The sequence below is a fragment of the Vanellus vanellus genome (genome assembly GCF_965231255.1).
Source record: "Vanellus vanellus genome assembly, contig: HAP1_SCAFFOLD_1207, whole genome shotgun sequence".
In the NCBI taxonomy this organism is placed as follows: domain Eukaryota; kingdom Metazoa; phylum Chordata; class Aves; order Charadriiformes; family Charadriidae; genus Vanellus; species Vanellus vanellus.
In genome coordinates, this window is record NW_028127652.1 from 35101 (window position 1) to 53677 (window position 18577).

An 18577-nucleotide genomic window follows, 5' to 3' on the forward strand; every position below is an offset into this window, starting at 1 on the left:
AGGGGCTCCAAGGGAAGGTTACGGGCGACGGCCAATGGGCGCGCGGCGTGAGCGGGCCGTGGTGGGCGCTCCGGAAGCGGAGGGGGCTGGCGGAAAATGGCGCCCCGCTCGAAGTCGGAGCGGCGCGGCCCGGGGGGAAAGGGAGGCCCGCGTGGCCGCCGCCAGCACGTCGTGAGGCACCTGGAGCGCGTCAAGGTGAGCGGGAAACCCGAGGAGGGGGCACTAGTACGGTCGGAGCGGGTGGCTGGGCCCGGCTCCCCGCGGCGTCCCGTCGGCCTTGGGGGTTTAGGGTGCGGGGCTGGTGGTGCCGGAGAAATAAAGCCCGAAAAGGCGGTAGTGAAGCGGTGCCCGGGTCATGCTGTCGCTGCCCCGCAAAGAGGTGGGCCCGGGCCCTCCGCACTTGCCCAGCGCTCGCCAAAAGTGCCTGTGAGCCCTGCGGGTGCCGGGCTGTGGGGTGGCTGGGCCGGCCACGGCCCTCAGCATGGCCCGCGGGGGCTGCCGAGGGGGTGAGCAAGCAGAGAGGGTGAGCTGGTTGGGGGCCCGAAATGGAGGGCAGGTCTTCTGCCCCTGGGGCTGGAAAGCAGGCTCCCGGGGCTGGTTTTGGGGCTGAGAAGCAGCCGGAGTTGTGTGGCTTTGCGGTGAGAAGCAAGGGTCGAGTCCTGCGTTTTTGTGGCTTGAGAGCGGGCCCAGGAGCTGGGGTTTGGGGCTCAGAAACGGGCAGTAAGTGAGCTGTTTTGGGGCCCAAGAGCAGACTCCCGTTTGGCTGGTTTTGCGGGGGGGTGGGGGTGGGGGGCAGGGAGGGGCGGGAGGGCGCTGGGGGCTGCGGGGAAAAGCACGGGGTGGGCAGGGTGCGTGGACCCTCCCTGGAGGTGGGGGTCTGGTCCCGTGGGACCCCTGCGTTCAGGAGGCCAGCGTGCAGCAGGCTGAACTCCGTGTCTGAGGGGGTCTCTGGGGGGAACCCTCTCCTCTTCGAGTCCAGCTCTTTTTTTATATGCTGTTTAGAGTAGTTATTAGGTAATTAGTCACACAAACTAATAAATATTTATACCGTGTGCAGCTGTTGTGTTTAATGACAATACTCAAGTCAGGACGGTGATTGAAGGACGCCCTTGTCAAAAGCCCAGACTGTTGCGAGTAGCCGGAGCTTGTAAGGAGAAGGAGCGGCCGGGTGCAGGCCGGGCTGTCCCCAGCGAGGCGCCAGGAGCAGCGGGGAGGCGAGTCGTCCTTCTCCCGGCGAGGAGCCCGGCCTCTCGCCTGGGGTGTTACATCCACACCGGCTGCCTCTGGTGGCCCCGCTCCCGAGGGCGGAGGTAGCGTGGGGGTCCCCCGGCTTGTCCCCATGGGCTGGCTGTGACAAACAGGGTCATTTCTCGCCTCCTCCTTTCCCAGTGTCCCCTGGTGCGTGCCGGGAGGAAAATCCTGCGGGGTCAATTCTGTCGGCTGCTCCGGTAATGGCAGGCATGGGGCTGGGGGAGTGGGGAGAAACGTTTGCGAGTTCAGGGGAGCTACGGGTACTCCGCGTCAAACCCCCAGAAAAGGCAAATCTGCTGCTACCGTGGAAAATCTGGTGCAGAATTGCAGTTAAGAGAGCGTGCCTCCTTCCCAAATTGGTGCCCGGGTGGTTAGGAATGTCTTCCTTTCGGGTAAAAGAGCGAACTTTCCTCTCAGATGAATTAAGAGTTGCCCGATACCTTCTTTAGGGTCCGGTGTTTCTCTTCTGTTTGTTCGTGCTCATTTTATGGGCAAGTTGGAAATAGCCTTTTCTTTTTCCCCTGCGTAACTGAATTTTTATGAGTCTGCGGTGTGAGGGCCGTTAATTTTTGAGCACCTAGTTGCCAGTGGAAACGTAATGAATGAAACACGATGGAAACTGATGTTTCCCTTGATTTTTATTCAATTTTTTTTTCTTTTTTTTTTTCCTTCGAGTGTTGATGGCACGTTGTCCTGTGCCTCAACCCACGTTCTGTTCCGCTGAGCCTTCGATCTGGGTCCAAAAAGTTTGTGCTTCCAGAAAAGGACTAGTCGTTCAGCTCATTGAGGTGTCTGCTCAGAGGGTCGCTGAAGTACGCGGTCAGCGTTAAAGCTGAATTTCACTTAATGTTGCAGCTGCTGGTCTTCCCTTTCATTAATTTCCCCCCAGCTCCCTCATGGGTGGGGTTTTTTTTGGTTTGTTTTGTGTGTGGGGTGTGGGCTTTTTTGGGGCGTGTGTGTGTGGTTTCCAAAGGGGAGCGCGGTGTTGCCTGGTGCAGCCTGCAGAGCTCTTTTGCTGCCTGACCTGCCCTTTTTCACTCCTCTCTCAGGGCTGTAACTTTCCTTTGGCTAATTTGAGCAGAGCAATGAAGTTACTTGCCTGTGTAAATGTGCTGGTAGTACCAGGAAGGTAAGTGCTTGAACCAGTGGTGAAAAACTTGGCTACAAGTAGAATATCCGCAGGAAGAGCAACAGCAGCAGCAGCAGCAGGAAGCCAATCGCGAGTTCCCCAAAAATCGGGTGTGTCAAACACATCAAAGTTTTATTGCCAAATGTTGTTTGCCAGGACCTTGCAAGTGGCTCTTTTTGGTAAACGTAACTTCTCAGGAAATTCAGGGTTGCGTGTGGCAAAACCCTTCCCTCTGTCTGCGTGCCCCGCTCCATAAACGACTGGTGGCGGGGCTGTTGTTCCCCACTCTGGGTCTTGCCGCCGTGGTGCTGCGATATTTAGACCTAGGAGACGCGTTTCGGAAGGGAAGGAAAAAGCGTTCTCAGCCCTTTTAAGGAAAAGGGCAGACCCTCTTCTCTGTCTGCGGCTTTCCTGCGCACGCGAGATGAAGCTGTTTTATTTTTCTCCCTTGTTCCTGGTCTAAATATCTCTGAAGCTGCTGCTGCTGCGGGTTTGCAATTTGCGGTGCTGCGTGCTTGTGGAGTTGTCGTTGTGCATGACTTCTGCTGTGGCCAAGTGTCTAGAGGCGGTTTTCAGTTTAAAGCTTCAGAAATGGCATCCCCTGAAAGCAGCGTAGGTGAAGCTGATCCTGGGCGTGCGGCTGCGCTCTCAGGGATGCGCGGGGGCTCCTCGTGCAAAGAGCGAGGTGCGCGTGGGCACCGGCAGGGTTGCGCTCGGGTCTGGGCGCGTGCCATAGTTTTGCTGTTGGGAGACGGCAGAGAGCGTGTGTCCGGTAAGGCGGAGGGCAGTTGAAAGCCGGCAGGGACCCTGAGCAGGTTCGGTGGCGCAACGGCAGTTTTAAAAGCTCTTGACCGTCTGGAGAAAGGGCCTGGAAAAAATCATTGCCTTTTTGGAAGGACGGGACGTTCACGGGACGGTGGGTTGCTGTACCTTGTAACAAAAACATTCACCTTGGGCTGTCTAGGGTGAGGAAACCTTGGCTGTACGTAGGCTTGAGGCAGTGTACCCGTCCGTGTCTGTCACCTGCGTGGGCCCGGGAAGGTGGCTCTAGTGCAACTGAAGCTGCCGGTGAGTCAATGAAAGGCAGGGTTGTCTGAAGAATGCAAGAGCTCTGGTGGCCTGCCCCAAGAAGCGTCCCAAAGGAGATGCCAAGTAGTTTTTCCTCCGCTCGGCTGTCGTCTTGGCAAACCTTCAGGGAAGAAGGCAGCTTGAGATTCCTACCCAGCTTTATGCTAAAGGATTTTTTCCTCTCTCGGCAGATTGTCAACTGCCAGCCTTTCTTCCGTGGTCTCCCTTTCTTCTGCTGTGGCGGTACGGGACAGACGGAAAGGATCCAGAGTGGTCTGCGAGGACGAGGTACGTCTCTCGTGTGCGTCTGCCTTTTTCCTAAGGTCCTTGTCGTGTGGGCTTTGAAGCTAACGTGACGGATGTGCCGACTCTCCTCCCGTAGCTTTTCGATGAAATACTTGAACGCGAATACTAAAAATAAGGTGTGTTCTGGAGCACTTTGCACCCATGCAAAGCTTGCTTCCCTCCGCTTATTTTCTCCTCCCGAAAGCATAATCTCTTTCTGTGTGCTTACCGTTAACTGGCACTGTGAGAATAACGTTGTACTGAAAGAGGGAAGAAAGCGTTCGTAAGGGTTCAGATGCTCCGAAGAAGGAGACTTTGGTTTTGTGGTAGAAGCTTTATGCTTTTTCAGTCCACAAGTTTTTAAAATATCTTCCAGTAGTACTGGAAAACCTTACTGAGATACTAGCCTCTGTACAAAAAGCAGTTGAGGTCACAGAAGAGACATGGACGAAGCGGGACAAAGCAGCGTGGCTTCTGCGTGTTTTCTGGGCTTTGCCAAGAAGCACCGGCAGCCTTGTAACCTGTGACAGCGAGTCCCGATGCGGTTTTAGTGAGCTGCTGCTTTCCTAATGTCCTTTTTTGGCAACAAGACTTTGCGCGCTCTCTCCCTCTCTTTTTTTTTTTTTTTTTTTTTTTTTAAAAAAAACAAACAACCCACCAAAAACAAACAAACCAAAAAAAAAAAAACCCACAAAACAACAAACAAACAACAAAGTCCACTTCCTTCCAAAGGCCCAAGCACAGCCTGTCTTCCGAATTTGGTGGCATCGCCGGTCTTTGGGTTCTCGGTCGTAACAGGCGAGACATCATAAAAACACGTTCCTCTGCATGTTCAGCACAGCCGAAAGCATCGGCACATCTGCCGGTCCTTTTTGGTAGCCTTATGGATTGTGGGAGCAGGGATTTGATTTCCCCCCCCTCCCCCTCCAGTAAAACCGTACGGGGGATTTTTTATCTTGCTGATTTTTGTATCCCAAATTAAACTTTAAAAGAGGTTACGATTGTAGAATTTACAAATGGACTAGCGTTGTTTAAACTGCAACTGCCAAGTGGCTGTAGCCTACAGTGTATTCGGTGTGCTTTGGCAGTTAGGTATTTGTTCTGAAGCTTTAAAAACAGGGCCTTTTTTTAATTACATTTAAACGTTTAACAAAGGAAATGTTTAAAACCAAATGTTTAAACAAAGGAAGCGTTTAAAAAGAGACAACTGAATGTTAGCGGGGTTTTATTGCCAATCTTGAGACGGAGCGCTCTGAAGTTCTTGATTTCTGTCTGGCTGTCAGCGGCGCGTTTCCCCGGCGGTTCAGTAGCGTCTCTCCTGGGCAGGGCAGCCAGCCAGATGTCCCCGCTAATCGTGCGGCGCCCAACCCCCCCCCCCCCCCGAGTCAAATTATAGCTGTGTACTTTGGAGATGGATAGTTTAATGGTATCGACTGACAACTGGGCAAGTTCATTTAGTGCCGAAGGAAAGTCAAATACTTTAGTAGTATAAGTATTTTTATTGGAGAGAGAGGGAGAGATTTCTCTAAGCATACGTGCGCCTCTTCAGCATAGAGTGAAGGACTGAGCTTTGTTCTTCCTTGTTCATTGCACTCTTCAGAGTTTTACCCTTCCCTTTCAGCTGTACTGACCCAGCAAGGTGTGCAGCTGCAGCAGCAGCAGCAGTGGCGGTGGCGCGAGGGCTGTAGGTGTTTGAGGGGGTCGGTCGCGTCGATTCTGGTCACGGCCCAGCCCTGTGCGGCTGCCTGGCAGGGGGATGTCCCCGCGGCAGCGCCGTGAGGAAGGGAGGAGGGGTTCCCCAGGGCCAGCCAGAGGGTTTACTGTCGTGCTCAGAATGGCACCAATTAGTCTTAATACTGACTGGAAGAGTTCCAGTCGCTCTGGCTTTGAAAGGCCGCGCTGTATTTCGCGCTGAGTTGTTTCCCTGGAGTCCTCCTGTAGCTCAGCTGCTGTCCCGTCCCTCCGTGTGAGGGAATTCCTCTGCTTTCTTCTGTGCTCTTTGTTAATCTGCTGAAATATAATTGGGGCTTTTTGTGTTTCAGGTGTCTCGCTGTACGGGTCTGGCGACGCTCAGTACACCCCCCTGCCCAGGTTTGCCTGCCGGTGGTTGGGCGCCCCGAGGGGACGGGACCAGCCCTGGGCGCGGTGGCTTTGTGCCTTTTTTGGGGGGTGAATGAAAAGGGGGGAGTGTGTCTGTGTGGGTGATGATGTCATTTGGGGCAGCCCAAGGTCCCCCGGGGGGGGGTGGGGGTCGGCGATGATGTGTCGGAGGAGCAGGTGAGTGGGGGCTGGGGGGGTCACGCAGGGGTCGCAGTCTCATAATGTCTGAAAATTCATGGGGGGGATTAAAAACCATTAAAACCTGTAAGTATGGGCGTGAGGCATTGAAATAGAGAAAAATCTCTCGTTTTTATTATCTACTGATAAATGAATATGTATGTCGAAGGAGTTGAAAATAAAAACCTCCTGTACAACAATTCTCCTCTATTCTATAAAGGAATTTTAGACTATAAAGAGATGCGTCCCAGAGTCCATTTCTGCCGTTATCGTTCTCTCTCTGCCGGGCTGCCCGTCCCTCTGCTTTAATTGCCACGTCTCTGCTCTTCAGCTCCTGGAGGTTTTGTGGTGTTTCCCGGGTTTATCATCCCCCTAAATATATGTATATATGTGTGGCTAGACACATAAGTGAAATGTCTGTGTACTATAAGGTTTTTGAAAGGCTTTCTTTGCATTTTTGTGGAAAGCGTTTAAAAACTCGCCACCCGCTTGTAACCTCTGTCGAAGAGGTAAAAGCGCTTTCAAGAGCTGCTGCCCCGGCCCCGCCCCCTGCCTGCTTGTGCCCCGCCTCCCGCTCCCCTCGGCCCCGCCTTCCGTCCACTTCGGCCCTTCCTCTCGACCACCCGGGCTCCGCCTCGAACTGACCTCGGCTCCGCCTCTCGGCCACCTCGGCCCCGCCTCCCGCCCGGCCTCCTGCCGCGCCTCGTTCTCGCCGCTGCTGCTCCCCGCGTGGCCGAAGCGCGGTACTGGGGCGCCGCTGCATCCCCGGCGACGGGGGGGACGGGGCCAGGAGCACCGAGGAGCCCCCCTTCGCCGGGGGCGGGGGTGTCCCCCGCTGTCCGCTGACGGAAGGCAAGAGGGGAAGCAGGCGGGCCTTCGCGCCGGCGCAGCGGCCGGTGCCCCCCGAGCTGCGGGAGCCCCGTCCCCCCTCGAAGTGCCTGACCCCAGGCAGCGCTGCGGAGGGGCCGGGCTGCGCAACCGGTTTATTAAGTGCTATGGCGCACAAATCTCTAAAGTCTTTAAGAAGCAAAAGCCGGCTTGCGCTGAATTTCCCGCCCCCCCCCCTCTTCGTGGGGCCCGGTCTCGCCTGCCCGGGCACGGCCCCGCACCGCCGCAGGTGCCTCTTCCCCATGGCAACCGCTCCGGGGCGGATAGGCGGGAGCGCTTTCAAAAGCCGCTGCCCCGGCCCCGCCTCCCCACCCGCCTCGGCCCCGCCTCCAAGGCCGCTTCAGCACCGCCTACTGCCCGCTGCAGCCCCGCCTCTCCGCCCACACCGGTCCCGCCTCCCGCCTGCCTGTGCCCCGCCTCCAGCCCCTCCTCAGCCCCGCCTGCCGATCTTCCCGGCTCCGCCTCCTACCTATCTCGGCCCCGCCTCACGCTTCGGTTCGGCTCCGCCTCTCGCCCCTCCCCATCCACGTCTCTCCGCCCGCCTCGGCCCCGCCTCCCAGCCCTCTTCAGCCCCGCCTTCTGCCCACTTCGGCCCCGCCTCTCGACCACCCCGGCCCCGCCTCCCACCTGTCTCGGCTCCGCCTCCCGCCCCGCCTCTCGCCCGCCTCACGCCTCGGTTCGGCTCCGCCTCTCGCCCCTCCCCATCCACGTCTCTCCGCCCACCTCGGCCCCGCCTCCCAGCCCTCTTCAGCCCCGCCTTCTGCCCACTTCGGCCCCGCCTCTCGACCACCCCGGCCCCGCCTCCCACCTGTCTCGGCTCCGCCTCCCGCCCCGCCTCTCGCCCGCCTCACGCCTCGGTTCGGCTCCGCCTCTCGCCCCTCCCCATCCACGTCTCTCCGCCCGCCTCGGCCCCGCCTCCCAGCCCTCTTCAGCCCCGCCTTCTGCCCACTTCGGCCCCGCCTCTCGACCACCCGGCCCCGCCTCCCACCTGTCTCGGCTCCGCCTCCCGCCTGTCTCGGCTCCGCCTCCCGCCCCGCCTCTCGCCCGCCCCGGCCCCGCCTCACGCCTCCTTTTGGCTCCGCCTCCCACCCCCGGCCCGGCCTCCCGCACCGCCGCGTTCTCGCTCCTGCTTCCCCCTCGTGGCCGAAGCGCGGTACTGCAGCGCTGCCCCCGCACGGTCGGTTACCGGGCGCCATCCCCGGCGGCGGGGCGGGGCCAGGAGCCCCGCGGAGGCGAGCGAGCCCCTTCGCCGGGGGCGGGGGTGTCTCCTGCCCGCTGGCGGCCCGGGGGTGGCGGGGCGGCAAGCTCCAAACTGCCCGCTGCGGCAGGCTGCCGATCCGCTGGAGGCGAGCCGGCTCCGGGCAGCCCCCGGGAGTTACCCGAGAGCTGACGGAAGGCGAGCGGGGAAGCAGGCGGGCACCCCCGCCGGGCGCAGAGGCCGGGCGCCTCCCCAGCTCGCCGGAGCTCCCCGGGAGTCCCCCCGCGCAGATGTTGGCCAACGCCCCGGCGCAGCGGCCGCTGCCCTCCCCCCCCCCCCCCCCCGAGCTGTTGGAGCTCCGTCCCCCCTCGAAGTGCCTGACGCCAGGGAGCGCTGCGGGGGATGGAGGGGGGTGGGGGGGGCGAAGCTGCGCAACCGGTTTATTTCGTGCTGTGTCACGCAAATCTCTGAAGTTTTTAAGAAGCAAAAGCCGGGTTGCGGTGAATTCCCCTCCCTCCTTAGCCAGGCCCGGCCGCACCTCCCCGTCGCCCCGGCAACGGCCCCGCGCCGCCGCGGGTGCCTCTTCACCATGGCAAGCGTTCCGGGGCGGGTGGCGGGAGGGCGGGCCAATCACAGCGCGGGTGCCGCGCTACGATTGGTCAGCTCGCGTCGTCGAGGCGGGGAGAGGTGGAGATTGACGCGACGTCAGACCAATTGAGAGGGGCTCCAAGGGAAGGTTACGGGCGACGGCCAATGGGCGCGCGGCGTGAGCGGGCCGTGGTGGGCGCTCCGGAAGCGGAGGGGGCTGGCGGAAAATGGCGCCCCGCTCGAAGTCGGAGCGGCGCGGCCCGGGGGGAAAGGGAGGCCCGCGTGGCCGCCGCCAGCACGTCGTGAGGCACCTGGAGCGCGTCAAGGTGAGCGGGAAACCCGAGGAGGGGGCACTAGTACGGTCGGAGCGGGGGTGGCTGGGCCCGGCTCCCCGCGGCGTCCCGTCGGCCTTGGGGGTTTAGGGTGCGGGGCTGGTGGTGCCGGAGAAATAAAGCCCGAAAAGGCGGTAGTGAAGCGGTGCCCGGGTCATGCTGTCGCTGCCCCGCAAAGAGGTGGGCCCGGGCCCTCCGCACTTGCCCAGCGCTCGCCAAAAGTGCCTGTGAGCCCTGCGGGTGCCGGGCTGTGGGGTGGCTGGGCCGGCCACGGCCCTCAGCATGGCCCGCGGGGGCTGCCGAGGGGGTGAGCAAGCAGAGAGGGTGAGCTGGTTGGGGGCCCGAAATGGAGGGCAGGTCTTCTGCCCCTGGGGCTGGAAAGCAGGCTCCCGGGGCTGGTTTTGGGGCTGAGAAGCAGCCGGAGTTGTGTGGCTTTGCGGTGAGAAGCAAGGGTCGAGTCCTGCGTTTTTGTGGCTTGAGAGCGGGCCCAGGAGCTGGGGTTTGGGGCTCAGAAACGGGCAGTAAGTGAGCTGTTTTGGGGCCCAAGAGCAGACTCCCGTTTGGCTGGTTTTGCGGGGGGGTGGGGGTGGGGGGCAGGGAGGGGCGGGAGGGCGCTGGGGGCTGCGGGGAAAAGCACGGGGTGGGCAGGGTGCGTGGACCCTCCCTGGAGGTGGGGGTCTGGTCCCGTGGGACCCCTGCGTTCAGGAGGCCAGCGTGCAGCAGGCTGAACTCCGTGTCTGAGGGGGTCTCTGGGGGGAACCCTCTCCTCTTCGAGTCCAGCTCTTTTTTTATATGCTGTTTAGAGTAGTTATTAGGTAATTAGTCACACAAACTAATAAATATTTATACCGTGTGCAGCTGTTGTGTTTAATGACAATACTCAAGTCAGGACGGTGATTGAAGGACGCCCTTGTCAAAAGCCCAGACTGTTGCGAGTAGCCGGAGCTTGTAAGGAGAAGGAGCGGCCGGGTGCAGGCCGGGCTGTCCCCAGCGAGGCGCCAGGAGCAGCGGGGAGGCGAGTCGTCCTTCTCCCGGCGAGGAGCCCGGCCTCTCGCCTGGGGTGTTACATCCACACCGGCTGCCTCTGGTGGCCCCGCTCCCGAGGGCGGAGGTAGCGTGGGGGTCCCCCGGCTTGTCCCCATGGGCTGGCTGTGACAAACAGGGTCATTTCTCGCCTCCTCCTTTCCCAGTGTCCCCTGGTGCGTGCCGGGAGGAAAATCCTGCGGGGTCAATTCTGTCGGCTGCTCCGGTAATGGCAGGCATGGGGCTGGGGGAGTGGGGAGAAACGTTTGCGAGTTCAGGGGAGCTACGGGTACTCCGCGTCAAACCCCCAGAAAAGGCAAATCTGCTGCTACCGTGGAAAATCTGGTGCAGAATTGCAGTTAAGAGAGCGTGCCTCCTTCCCAAATTGGTGCCCGGGTGGTTAGGAATGTCTTCCTTTCGGGTAAAAGAGCGAACTTTCCTCTCAGATGAATTAAGAGTTGCCCGATACCTTCTTTAGGGTCCGGTGTTTCTCTTCTGTTTGTTCGTGCTCATTTTATGGGCAAGTTGGAAATAGCCTTTTCTTTTTCCCCTGCGTAACTGAATTTTTATGAGTCTGCGGTGTGAGGGCCGTTAATTTTTGAGCACCTAGTTGCCAGTGGAAACGTAATGAATGAAACACGATGGAAACTGATGTTTCCCTTGATTTTTATTCAATTTTTTTTTCTTTTTTTTTTTCCTTCGAGTGTTGATGGCACGTTGTCCTGTGCCTCAACCCACGTTCTGTTCCGCTGAGCCTTCGATCTGGGTCCAAAAAGTTTGTGCTTCCAGAAAAGGACTAGTCGTTCAGCTCATTGAGGTGTCTGCTCAGAGGGTCGCTGAAGTACGCGGTCAGCGTTAAAGCTGAATTTCACTTAATGTTGCAGCTGCTGGTCTTCCCTTTCATTAATTTCCCCCCAGCTCCCTCATGGGTGGGGTTTTTTTTGGTTTGTTTTGTGTGTGGGGTGTGGGCTTTTTTGGGGCGTGTGTGTGTGGTTTCCAAAGGGGAGCGCGGTGTTGCCTGGTGCAGCCTGCAGAGCTCTTTTGCTGCCTGACCTGCCCTTTTTCACTCCTCTCTCAGGGCTGTAACTTTCCTTTGGCTAATTTGAGCAGAGCAATGAAGTTACTTGCCTGTGTAAATGTGCTGGTAGTACCAGGAAGGTAAGTGCTTGAACCAGTGGTGAAAAACTTGGCTACAAGTAGAATATCCGCAGGAAGAGCAACAGCAGCAGCAGCAGCAGGAAGCCAATCGCGAGTTCCCCAAAAATCGGGTGTGTCAAACACATCAAAGTTTTATTGCCAAATGTTGTTTGCCAGGACCTTGCAAGTGGCTCTTTTTGGTAAACGTAACTTCTCAGGAAATTCAGGGTTGCGTGTGGCAAAACCCTTCCCTCTGTCTGCGTGCCCCGCTCCATAAACGACTGGTGGCGGGGCTGTTGTTCCCCACTCTGGGTCTTGCCGCCGTGGTGCTGCGATATTTAGACCTAGGAGACGCGTTTCGGAAGGGAAGGAAAAAGCGTTCTCAGCCCTTTTAAGGAAAAGGGCAGACCCTCTTCTCTGTCTGCGGCTTTCCTGCGCACGCGAGATGAAGCTGTTTTATTTTTCTCCCTTGTTCCTGGTCTAAATATCTCTGAAGCTGCTGCTGCTGCGGGTTTGCAATTTGCGGTGCTGCGTGCTTGTGGAGTTGTCGTTGTGCATGACTTCTGCTGTGGCCAAGTGTCTAGAGGCGGTTTTCAGTTTAAAGCTTCAGAAATGGCATCCCCTGAAAGCAGCGTAGGTGAAGCTGATCCTGGGCGTGCGGCTGCGCTCTCAGGGATGCGCGGGGGCTCCTCGTGCAAAGAGCGAGGTGCGCGTGGGCACCGGCAGGGTTGCGCTCGGGTCTGGGCGCGTGCCATAGTTTTGCTGTTGGGAGACGGCAGAGAGCGTGTGTCCGGTAAGGCGGAGGGCAGTTGAAAGCCGGCAGGGACCCTGAGCAGGTTCGGTGGCGCAACGGCAGTTTTAAAAGCTCTTGACCGTCTGGAGAAAGGGCCTGGAAAAAATCATTGCCTTTTTGGAAGGACGGGACGTTCACGGGACGGTGGGTTGCTGTACCTTGTAACAAAAACATTCACCTTGGGCTGTCTAGGGTGAGGAAACCTTGGCTGTACGTAGGCTTGAGGCAGTGTACCCGTCCGTGTCTGTCACCTGCGTGGGCCCGGGAAGGTGGCTCTAGTGCAACTGAAGCTGCCGGTGAGTCAATGAAAGGCAGGGTTGTCTGAAGAATGCAAGAGCTCTGGTGGCCTGCCCCAAGAAGCGTCCCAAAGGAGATGCCAAGTAGTTTTTCCTCCGCTCGGCTGTCGTCTTGGCAAACCTTCAGGGAAGAAGGCAGCTTGAGATTCCTACCCAGCTTTATGCTAAAGGATTTTTTCCTCTCTCGGCAGATTGTCAACTGCCAGCCTTTCTTCCGTGGTCTCCCTTTCTTCTGCTGTGGCGGTACGGGACAGACGGAAAGGATCCAGAGTGGTCTGCGAGGACGAGGTACGTCTCTCGTGTGCGTCTGCCTTTTTCCTAAGGTCCTTGTCGTGTGGGCTTTGAAGCTAACGTGACGGATGTGCCGACTCTCCTCCCGTAGCTTTTCGATGAAATACTTGAACGCGAATACTAAAAATAAGGTGTGTTCTGGAGCACTTTGCACCCATGCAAAGCTTGCTTCCCTCCGCTTATTTTCTCCTCCCGAAAGCATAATCTCTTTCTGTGTGCTTACCGTTAACTGGCACTGTGAGAATAACGTTGTACTGAAAGAGGGAAGAAAGCGTTCGTAAGGGTTCAGATGCTCCGAAGAAGGAGACTTTGGTTTTGTGGTAGAAGCTTTATGCTTTTTCAGTCCACAAGTTTTTAAAATATCTTCCAGTAGTACTGGAAAACCTTACTGAGATACTAGCCTCTGTACAAAAAGCAGTTGAGGTCACAGAAGAGACATGGACGAAGCGGGACAAAGCAGCGTGGCTTCTGCGTGTTTTCTGGGCTTTGCCAAGAAGCACCGGCAGCCTTGTAACCTGTGACAGCGAGTCCCGATGCGGTTTTAGTGAGCTGCTGCTTTCCTAATGTCCTTTTTTGGCAACAAGACTTTGCGCGCTCTCTCCCTCTCTTTTTTTTTTTTTTTTTTTTTTTTTAAAAAAACAAACAACCCACCAAAAACAAACAAACCAAAAAAAAAAAAACCCACAAAACAACAAACAAACAACAAAGTCCACTTCCTTCCAAAGGCCCAAGCACAGCCTGTCTTCCGAATTTGGTGGCATCGCCGGTCTTTGGGTTCTCGGTCGTAACAGGCGAGACATCATAAAAACACGTTCCTCTGCATGTTCAGCACAGCCGAAAGCATCGGCACATCTGCCGGTCCTTTTTGGTAGCCTTATGGATTGTGGGAGCAGGGATTTGATTTCCCCCCCCTCCCCCTCCAGTAAAACCGTACGGGGGATTTTTTATCTTGCTGATTTTTGTATCCCAAATTAAACTTTAAAAGAGGTTACGATTGTAGAATTTACAAATGGACTAGCGTTGTTTAAACTGCAACTGCCAAGTGGCTGTAGCCTACAGTGTATTCGGTGTGCTTTGGCAGTTAGGTATTTGTTCTGAAGCTTTAAAAACAGGGCCTTTTTTTAATTACATTTAAACGTTTAACAAAGGAAATGTTTAAAACCAAATGTTTAAACAAAGGAAGCGTTTAAAAAGAGACAACTGAATGTTAGCGGGGTTTTATTGCCAATCTTGAGACGGAGCGCTCTGAAGTTCTTGATTTCTGTCTGGCTGTCAGCGGCGCGTTTCCCCGGCGGTTCAGTAGCGTCTCTCCTGGGCAGGGCAGCCAGCCAGATGTCCCCGCTAATCGTGCGGCGCCCAACCCCCCCCCCCCCCGAGTCAAATTATAGCTGTGTACTTTGGAGATGGATAGTTTAATGGTATCGACTGACAGCTGGGCAAGTTCATTTAGTGCCGAAGGAAAGTCAAATACTTTAGTAGTATAAGTATTTTTATTGGAGAGAGAGGGAGAGATTTCTCTAAGCATACGTGCGCCTCTTCAGCATAGAGTGAAGGACTGAGCTTTGTTCTTCCTTGTTCATTGCACTCTTCAGAGTTTTACCCTTCCCTTTCAGCTGTACTGACCCAGCAAGGTGTGCAGCTGCAGCAGCAGCAGCAGTGGCGGTGGCGCGAGGGCTGTAGGTGTTTGAGGGGGTCGGTCGCGTCGATTCTGGTCACGGCCCAGCCCTGTGCGGCTGCCTGGCAGGGGGATGTCCCCGCGGCAGCGCCGTGAGGAAGGGAGGAGGGGTTCCCCAGGGCCAGCCAGAGGGTTTACTGTCGTGCTCAGAATGGCACCAATTAGTCTTAATACTGACTGGAAGAGTTCCAGTCGCTCTGGCTTTGAAAGGCCGCGCTGTATTTCGCGCTGAGTTGTTTCCCTGGAGTCCTCCTGTAGCTCAGCTGCTGTCCCGTCCCTCCGTGTGAGGGAATTCCTCTGCTTTCTTCTGTGCTCTTTGTTAATCTGCTGAAATATAATTGGGGCTTTTTGTGTTTCAGGTGTCTCGCTGTACGGGTCTGGCGACGCTCAGTACACCCCCCTGCCCAGGTTTGCCTGCCGGTGGTTGGGCGCCCCGAGGGGACGGGACCAGCCCTGGGCGCGGTGGCTTTGTGCCTTTTTTGGGGGGTGAATGAAAAGGGGGGAGTGTGTCTGTGTGGGTGATGATGTCATTTGGGGCAGCCCAAGGTCCCCCGGGGGGGGGTGGGGGTCGGCGATGATGTGTCGGAGGAGCAGGTGAGTGGGGGCTGGGGGGGTCACGCAGGGGTCGCAGTCTCATAATGTCTGAAAATTCATGGGGGGGATTAAAAACCATTAAAACCTGTAAGTATGGGCGTGAGGCATTGAAATAGAGAAAAATCTCTCGTTTTTATTATCTACTGATAAATGAATATGTATGTCGAAGGAGTTGAAAATAAAAACCTCCTGTACAACAATTCTCCTCTATTCTATAAAGGAATTTTAGACTATAAAGAGATGCGTCCCAGAGTCCATTTCTGCCGTTATCGTTCTCTCTCTGCCGGGCTGCCCGTCCCTCTGCTTTAATTGCCACGTCTCTGCTCTTCAGCTCCTGGAGGTTTTGTGGTGTTTCCCGGGTTTATCATCCCCCTAAATATATGTATATATGTGTGGCTAGACACATAAGTGAAATGTCTGTGTACTATAAGGTTTTTGAAAGGCTTTCTTTGCATTTTTGTGGAAAGCGTTTAAAAACTCGCCACCCGCTTGTAACCTCTGTCGAAGAGGTAAAAGCGCTTTCAAGAGCTGCTGCCCCGGCCCCGCCCCCTGCCTGCTTGTGCCCCGCCTCCCGCTCCCCTCGGCCCCGCCTTCCGTCCACTTCGGCCCTTCCTCTCGACCACCCGGGCTCCGCCTCGAACTGACCTCGGCTCCGCCTCTCGGCCACCTCGGCCCCGCCTCCCGCCCGGCCTCCTGCCGCGCCTCGTTCTCGCCGCTGCTGCTCCCCGCGTGGCCGAAGCGCGGTACTGGGGCGCCGCTGCATCCCCGGCGACGGGGGGGACGGGGCCAGGAGCACCGAGGAGCCCCCCTTCGCCGGGGGCGGGGGTGTCCCCCGCTGTCCGCTGACGGAAGGCAAGAGGGGAAGCAGGCGGGCCTTCGCGCCGGCGCAGCGGCCGGTGCCCCCCGAGCTGCGGGAGCCCCGTCCCCCCTCGAAGTGCCTGACCCCAGGCAGCGCTGCGGAGGGGCCGGGCTGCGCAACCGGTTTATTAAGTGCTATGGCGCACAAATCTCTAAAGTCTTTAAGAAGCAAAAGCCGGCTTGCGCTGAATTTCCCGCCCCCCCCCCTCTTCGTGGGGCCCGGTCTCGCCTGCCCGGGCACGGCCCCGCACCGCCGCAGGTGCCTCTTCCCCATGGCAACCGCTCCGGGGCGGATAGGCGGGAGCGCTTTCAAAAGCCGCTGCCCCGGCCCCGCCTCCCCACCCGCCTCGGCCCCGCCTCCAAGGCCGCTTCAGCACCGCCTACTGCCCGCTGCAGCCCCGCCTCTCCGCCCACACCGGTCCCGCCTCCCGCCTGCCTGTGCCCCGCCTCCAGCCCCTCCTCAGCCCCGCCTGCCGATCTTCCCGGCTCCGCCTCCTACCTATCTCGGCCCCGCCTCACGCTTCGGTTCGGCTCCGCCTCTCGCCCCTCCCCATCCACGTCTCTCCGCCCGCCTCGGCCCCGCCTCCCAGCCCTCTTCAGCCCCGCCTTCTGCCCACTTCGGCCCCGCCTCTCGACCACCCCGGCCCCGCCTCCCACCTGTCTCGGCTCCGCCTCCCGCCCCGCCTCTCGCCCGCCTCACGCCTCGGTTCGGCTCCGCCTCTCGCCCCTCCCCATCCACGTCTCTCCGCCCGCCTCGGCCCCGCCTCCCAGCCCTCTTCAGCCCCGCCTTCTGCCCACTTCGGCCCCGCCTCTCGACCACCCGGCCCCGCCTCCCACCTGTCTCGGCTCCGCCTCCCGCCTGTCTCGGCTCCGCCTCCCGCCCCGCCTCTCGCCCGCCCCGGCCCCGCCTCACGCCTCCTTTTGGCTCCGCCTCCCACCCCCGGCCCGGCCTCCCGCACCGCCGCGTTCTCGCTCCTGCTTCCCCCTCGTGGCCGAAGCGCGGTACTGCAGCGCTGCCCCCGCACGGTCGGTTACCGGGCGCCATCCCCGGCGGCGGGGCGGGGCCAGGAGCCCCGCGGAGGCGAGCGAGCCCCTTCGCCGGGGGCGGGGGTGTCTCCTGCCCGCTGGCGGCCCGGGGGTGGCGGGGCGGCAAGCTCCAAACTGCCCGCTGCGGCAGGCTGCCGATCCGCTGGAGGCGAGCCGGCTCCGGGCAGCCCCCGGGAGTTACCCGAGAGCTGACGGAAGGCGAGCGGGGAAGCAGGCGGGCACCCCCGCCGGGCGCAGAGGCCGGGCGCCTCCCCAGCTCGCCGGAGCTCCCCGGGAGTCCCCCCGCGCAGATGTTGGCCAACGCCCCGGCGCAGCGGCCGCTGCCCTCCCCCCCCCCCCCCCCGAGCTGTTGGAGCTCCGTCCCCCCTCGAAGTGCCTGACGCCAGGGAGCGCTGCGGGGGATGGAGGGGGGTGGGGGGGGCGAAGCTGCGCAACCGGTTTATTTCGTGCTGTGTCACGCAAATCTCTGAAGTTTTTAAGAAGCAAAAGCCGGGTTGCGGTGAATTCCCCTCCCTCCTTAGCCAGGCCCGGCCGCACCTCCCCGTCGCCCCGGCAACGGCCCCGCGCCGCCGCGGGTGCCTCTTCACCATGGCAAGCGTTCCGGGGCGGGTGGCGGGAGGGCGGGCCAATCACAGCGCGGGTGCCGCGCTACGATTGGTCAGCTCGCGTCGTCGAGGCGGGGAGAGGTGGAGATTGACGCGACGTCAGACCAATTGAGAGGGGCTCCAAGGGAAGGTTACGGGCGACGGCCAATGGGCGCGCGGCGTGAGCGGGCCGTGGTGGGCGCTCCGGAAGCGGAGGGGGCTGGCGGAAAATGGCGCCCCGCTCGAAGTCGGAGCGGCGCGGCCCGGGGGGAAAGGGAGGCCCGCGTGGCCGCCGCCAGCACGTCGTGAGGCACCTGGAGCGCGTCAAGGTGAGCGGGAAACCCGAGGAGGGGGCACTAGTACGGTCGGAGCGGGGGTGGCTGGGCCCGGCTCCCCGCGGCGTCCCGTCGGCCTTGGGGGTTTAGGGTGCGGGGCTGGTGGTGCCGGAGAAATAAAGCCCGAAAAGGCGGTAGTGAAGCGGTGCCCGGGTCATGCTGTCGCTGCCCCGCAAAGAGGTGGGCCCGGGCCCTCCGCACTTGCCCAGCGCTCGCCAAAAGTGCCTGTGAGCCCTGCGGGTGCCGGGCTGTGGGGTGGCTGGGCCGGCCACGGCCCTCAGCATGGCCCGCGGGGGCTGCCGAGGGGGTGAGCAAGCAGAGAGGGTGAGCTGGTTGGGGGCCCGAAATGGAGGGCAGGTCTTCTGCCCCTGGGGCTGGAAAGCAGGCTCCCGGGGCTGGTTTTGGGGCTGAGAAGCAGCCGGAGTTGTGTGGCTTTGCGGTGAGAAGCAAGGGTCGAGTCCTGCGTTTTTGTGGCTTGAGAGCGGGCCCAGGAGCTGGGGTTTGGGGCTCAGAAACGGGCAGTAAGTGAGCTGTTTTGGGGCCCAAGAGCAGACTCCCGTTTGGCTGGTTTTGCGGGGGGGTGGGGGTGGGGGGCAGGGAGGGGCGGGAGGGCGCTGGGGGCTGCGGGGAAAAGCACGGGGTGGGCAGGGTGCGTGGACCCTCCCTGGAGGTGGGGGTCTGGTCCCGTGGGACCCCTGCGTTCAGGAGGCCAGCGTGCAGCAGGCTGAACTCCGTGTCTGAGGGGGTCTCTGGGGGGAACCCTCTCCTCTTCGAGTCCAGCTCTTTTTTTATATGCTGTTTAGAGTAGTTATTAGGTAATTAGTCACACAAACTAATAAATATTTATACCGTGTGCAGCTGTTGTGTTTAATGACAATACTCAAGTCAGGACGGTGATTGAAGGACGCCCTTGTCAAAAGCCCAGACT

The 18577-nt window shown here is 59.3% G+C and overlaps 2 protein-coding genes across 2 annotated transcripts; both read left to right on the top strand.

Annotated features, from left to right (window-relative positions):
• The first annotated feature begins 93 nt into the window (after window positions 1-93).
• On the top strand, window positions 94-5998 carry LOC309685125 (uncharacterized protein). The gene is made up of 3 exons (XM_082500939.1): window positions 94-195; window positions 3640-3736; window positions 5776-5998. The coding sequence occupies exons 1-3, from the start codon at window positions 97-99 to the stop codon at window positions 5904-5906; spliced, it is 327 nt and encodes a 108-aa protein (XP_082357065.1). The 5' UTR covers window positions 94-96; the 3' UTR covers window positions 5907-5998.
• Window positions 5999-8908: 2910 nt separating this feature from the next.
• LOC309685124 (uncharacterized protein) lies at window positions 8909-14813 on the top strand. The gene is made up of 3 exons (XM_082500938.1): window positions 8909-9010; window positions 12457-12553; window positions 14591-14813. The coding sequence occupies exons 1-3, from the start codon at window positions 8912-8914 to the stop codon at window positions 14719-14721; spliced, it is 327 nt and encodes a 108-aa protein (XP_082357064.1). The 5' UTR covers window positions 8909-8911; the 3' UTR covers window positions 14722-14813.
• The last annotated feature ends 3764 nt before the right edge of the window (window positions 14814-18577 follow it).

Bases quoted from the DNA above. Each gene is read 5' to 3' on its own strand.
- LOC309685124 (XM_082500938.1), top strand. From the start codon at position 8,912: ATGGCGCCCCGCTCGAAGTCGGAGCGGCGCGGCCCGGGGGGAAAGGGA. The intron at 9,011-12,456 runs GTGAGCGGGAAA...CTCTCTCGGCAG, and splicing joins GGCACCTGGAGCGCGTCAAG to ATTGTCAACTGCCAGCCTTT. The intron at 12,554-14,590 runs GTACGTCTCTCG...TTTGTGTTTCAG, and splicing joins GAGTGGTCTGCGAGGACGAG to GTGTCTCGCTGTACGGGTCT.
- LOC309685125 (XM_082500939.1), top strand. From the start codon at position 97: ATGGCGCCCCGCTCGAAGTCGGAGCGGCGCGGCCCGGGGGGAAAGGGA. The intron at 196-3,639 runs GTGAGCGGGAAA...CTCTCTCGGCAG, and splicing joins GGCACCTGGAGCGCGTCAAG to ATTGTCAACTGCCAGCCTTT. The intron at 3,737-5,775 runs GTACGTCTCTCG...TTTGTGTTTCAG, and splicing joins GAGTGGTCTGCGAGGACGAG to GTGTCTCGCTGTACGGGTCT.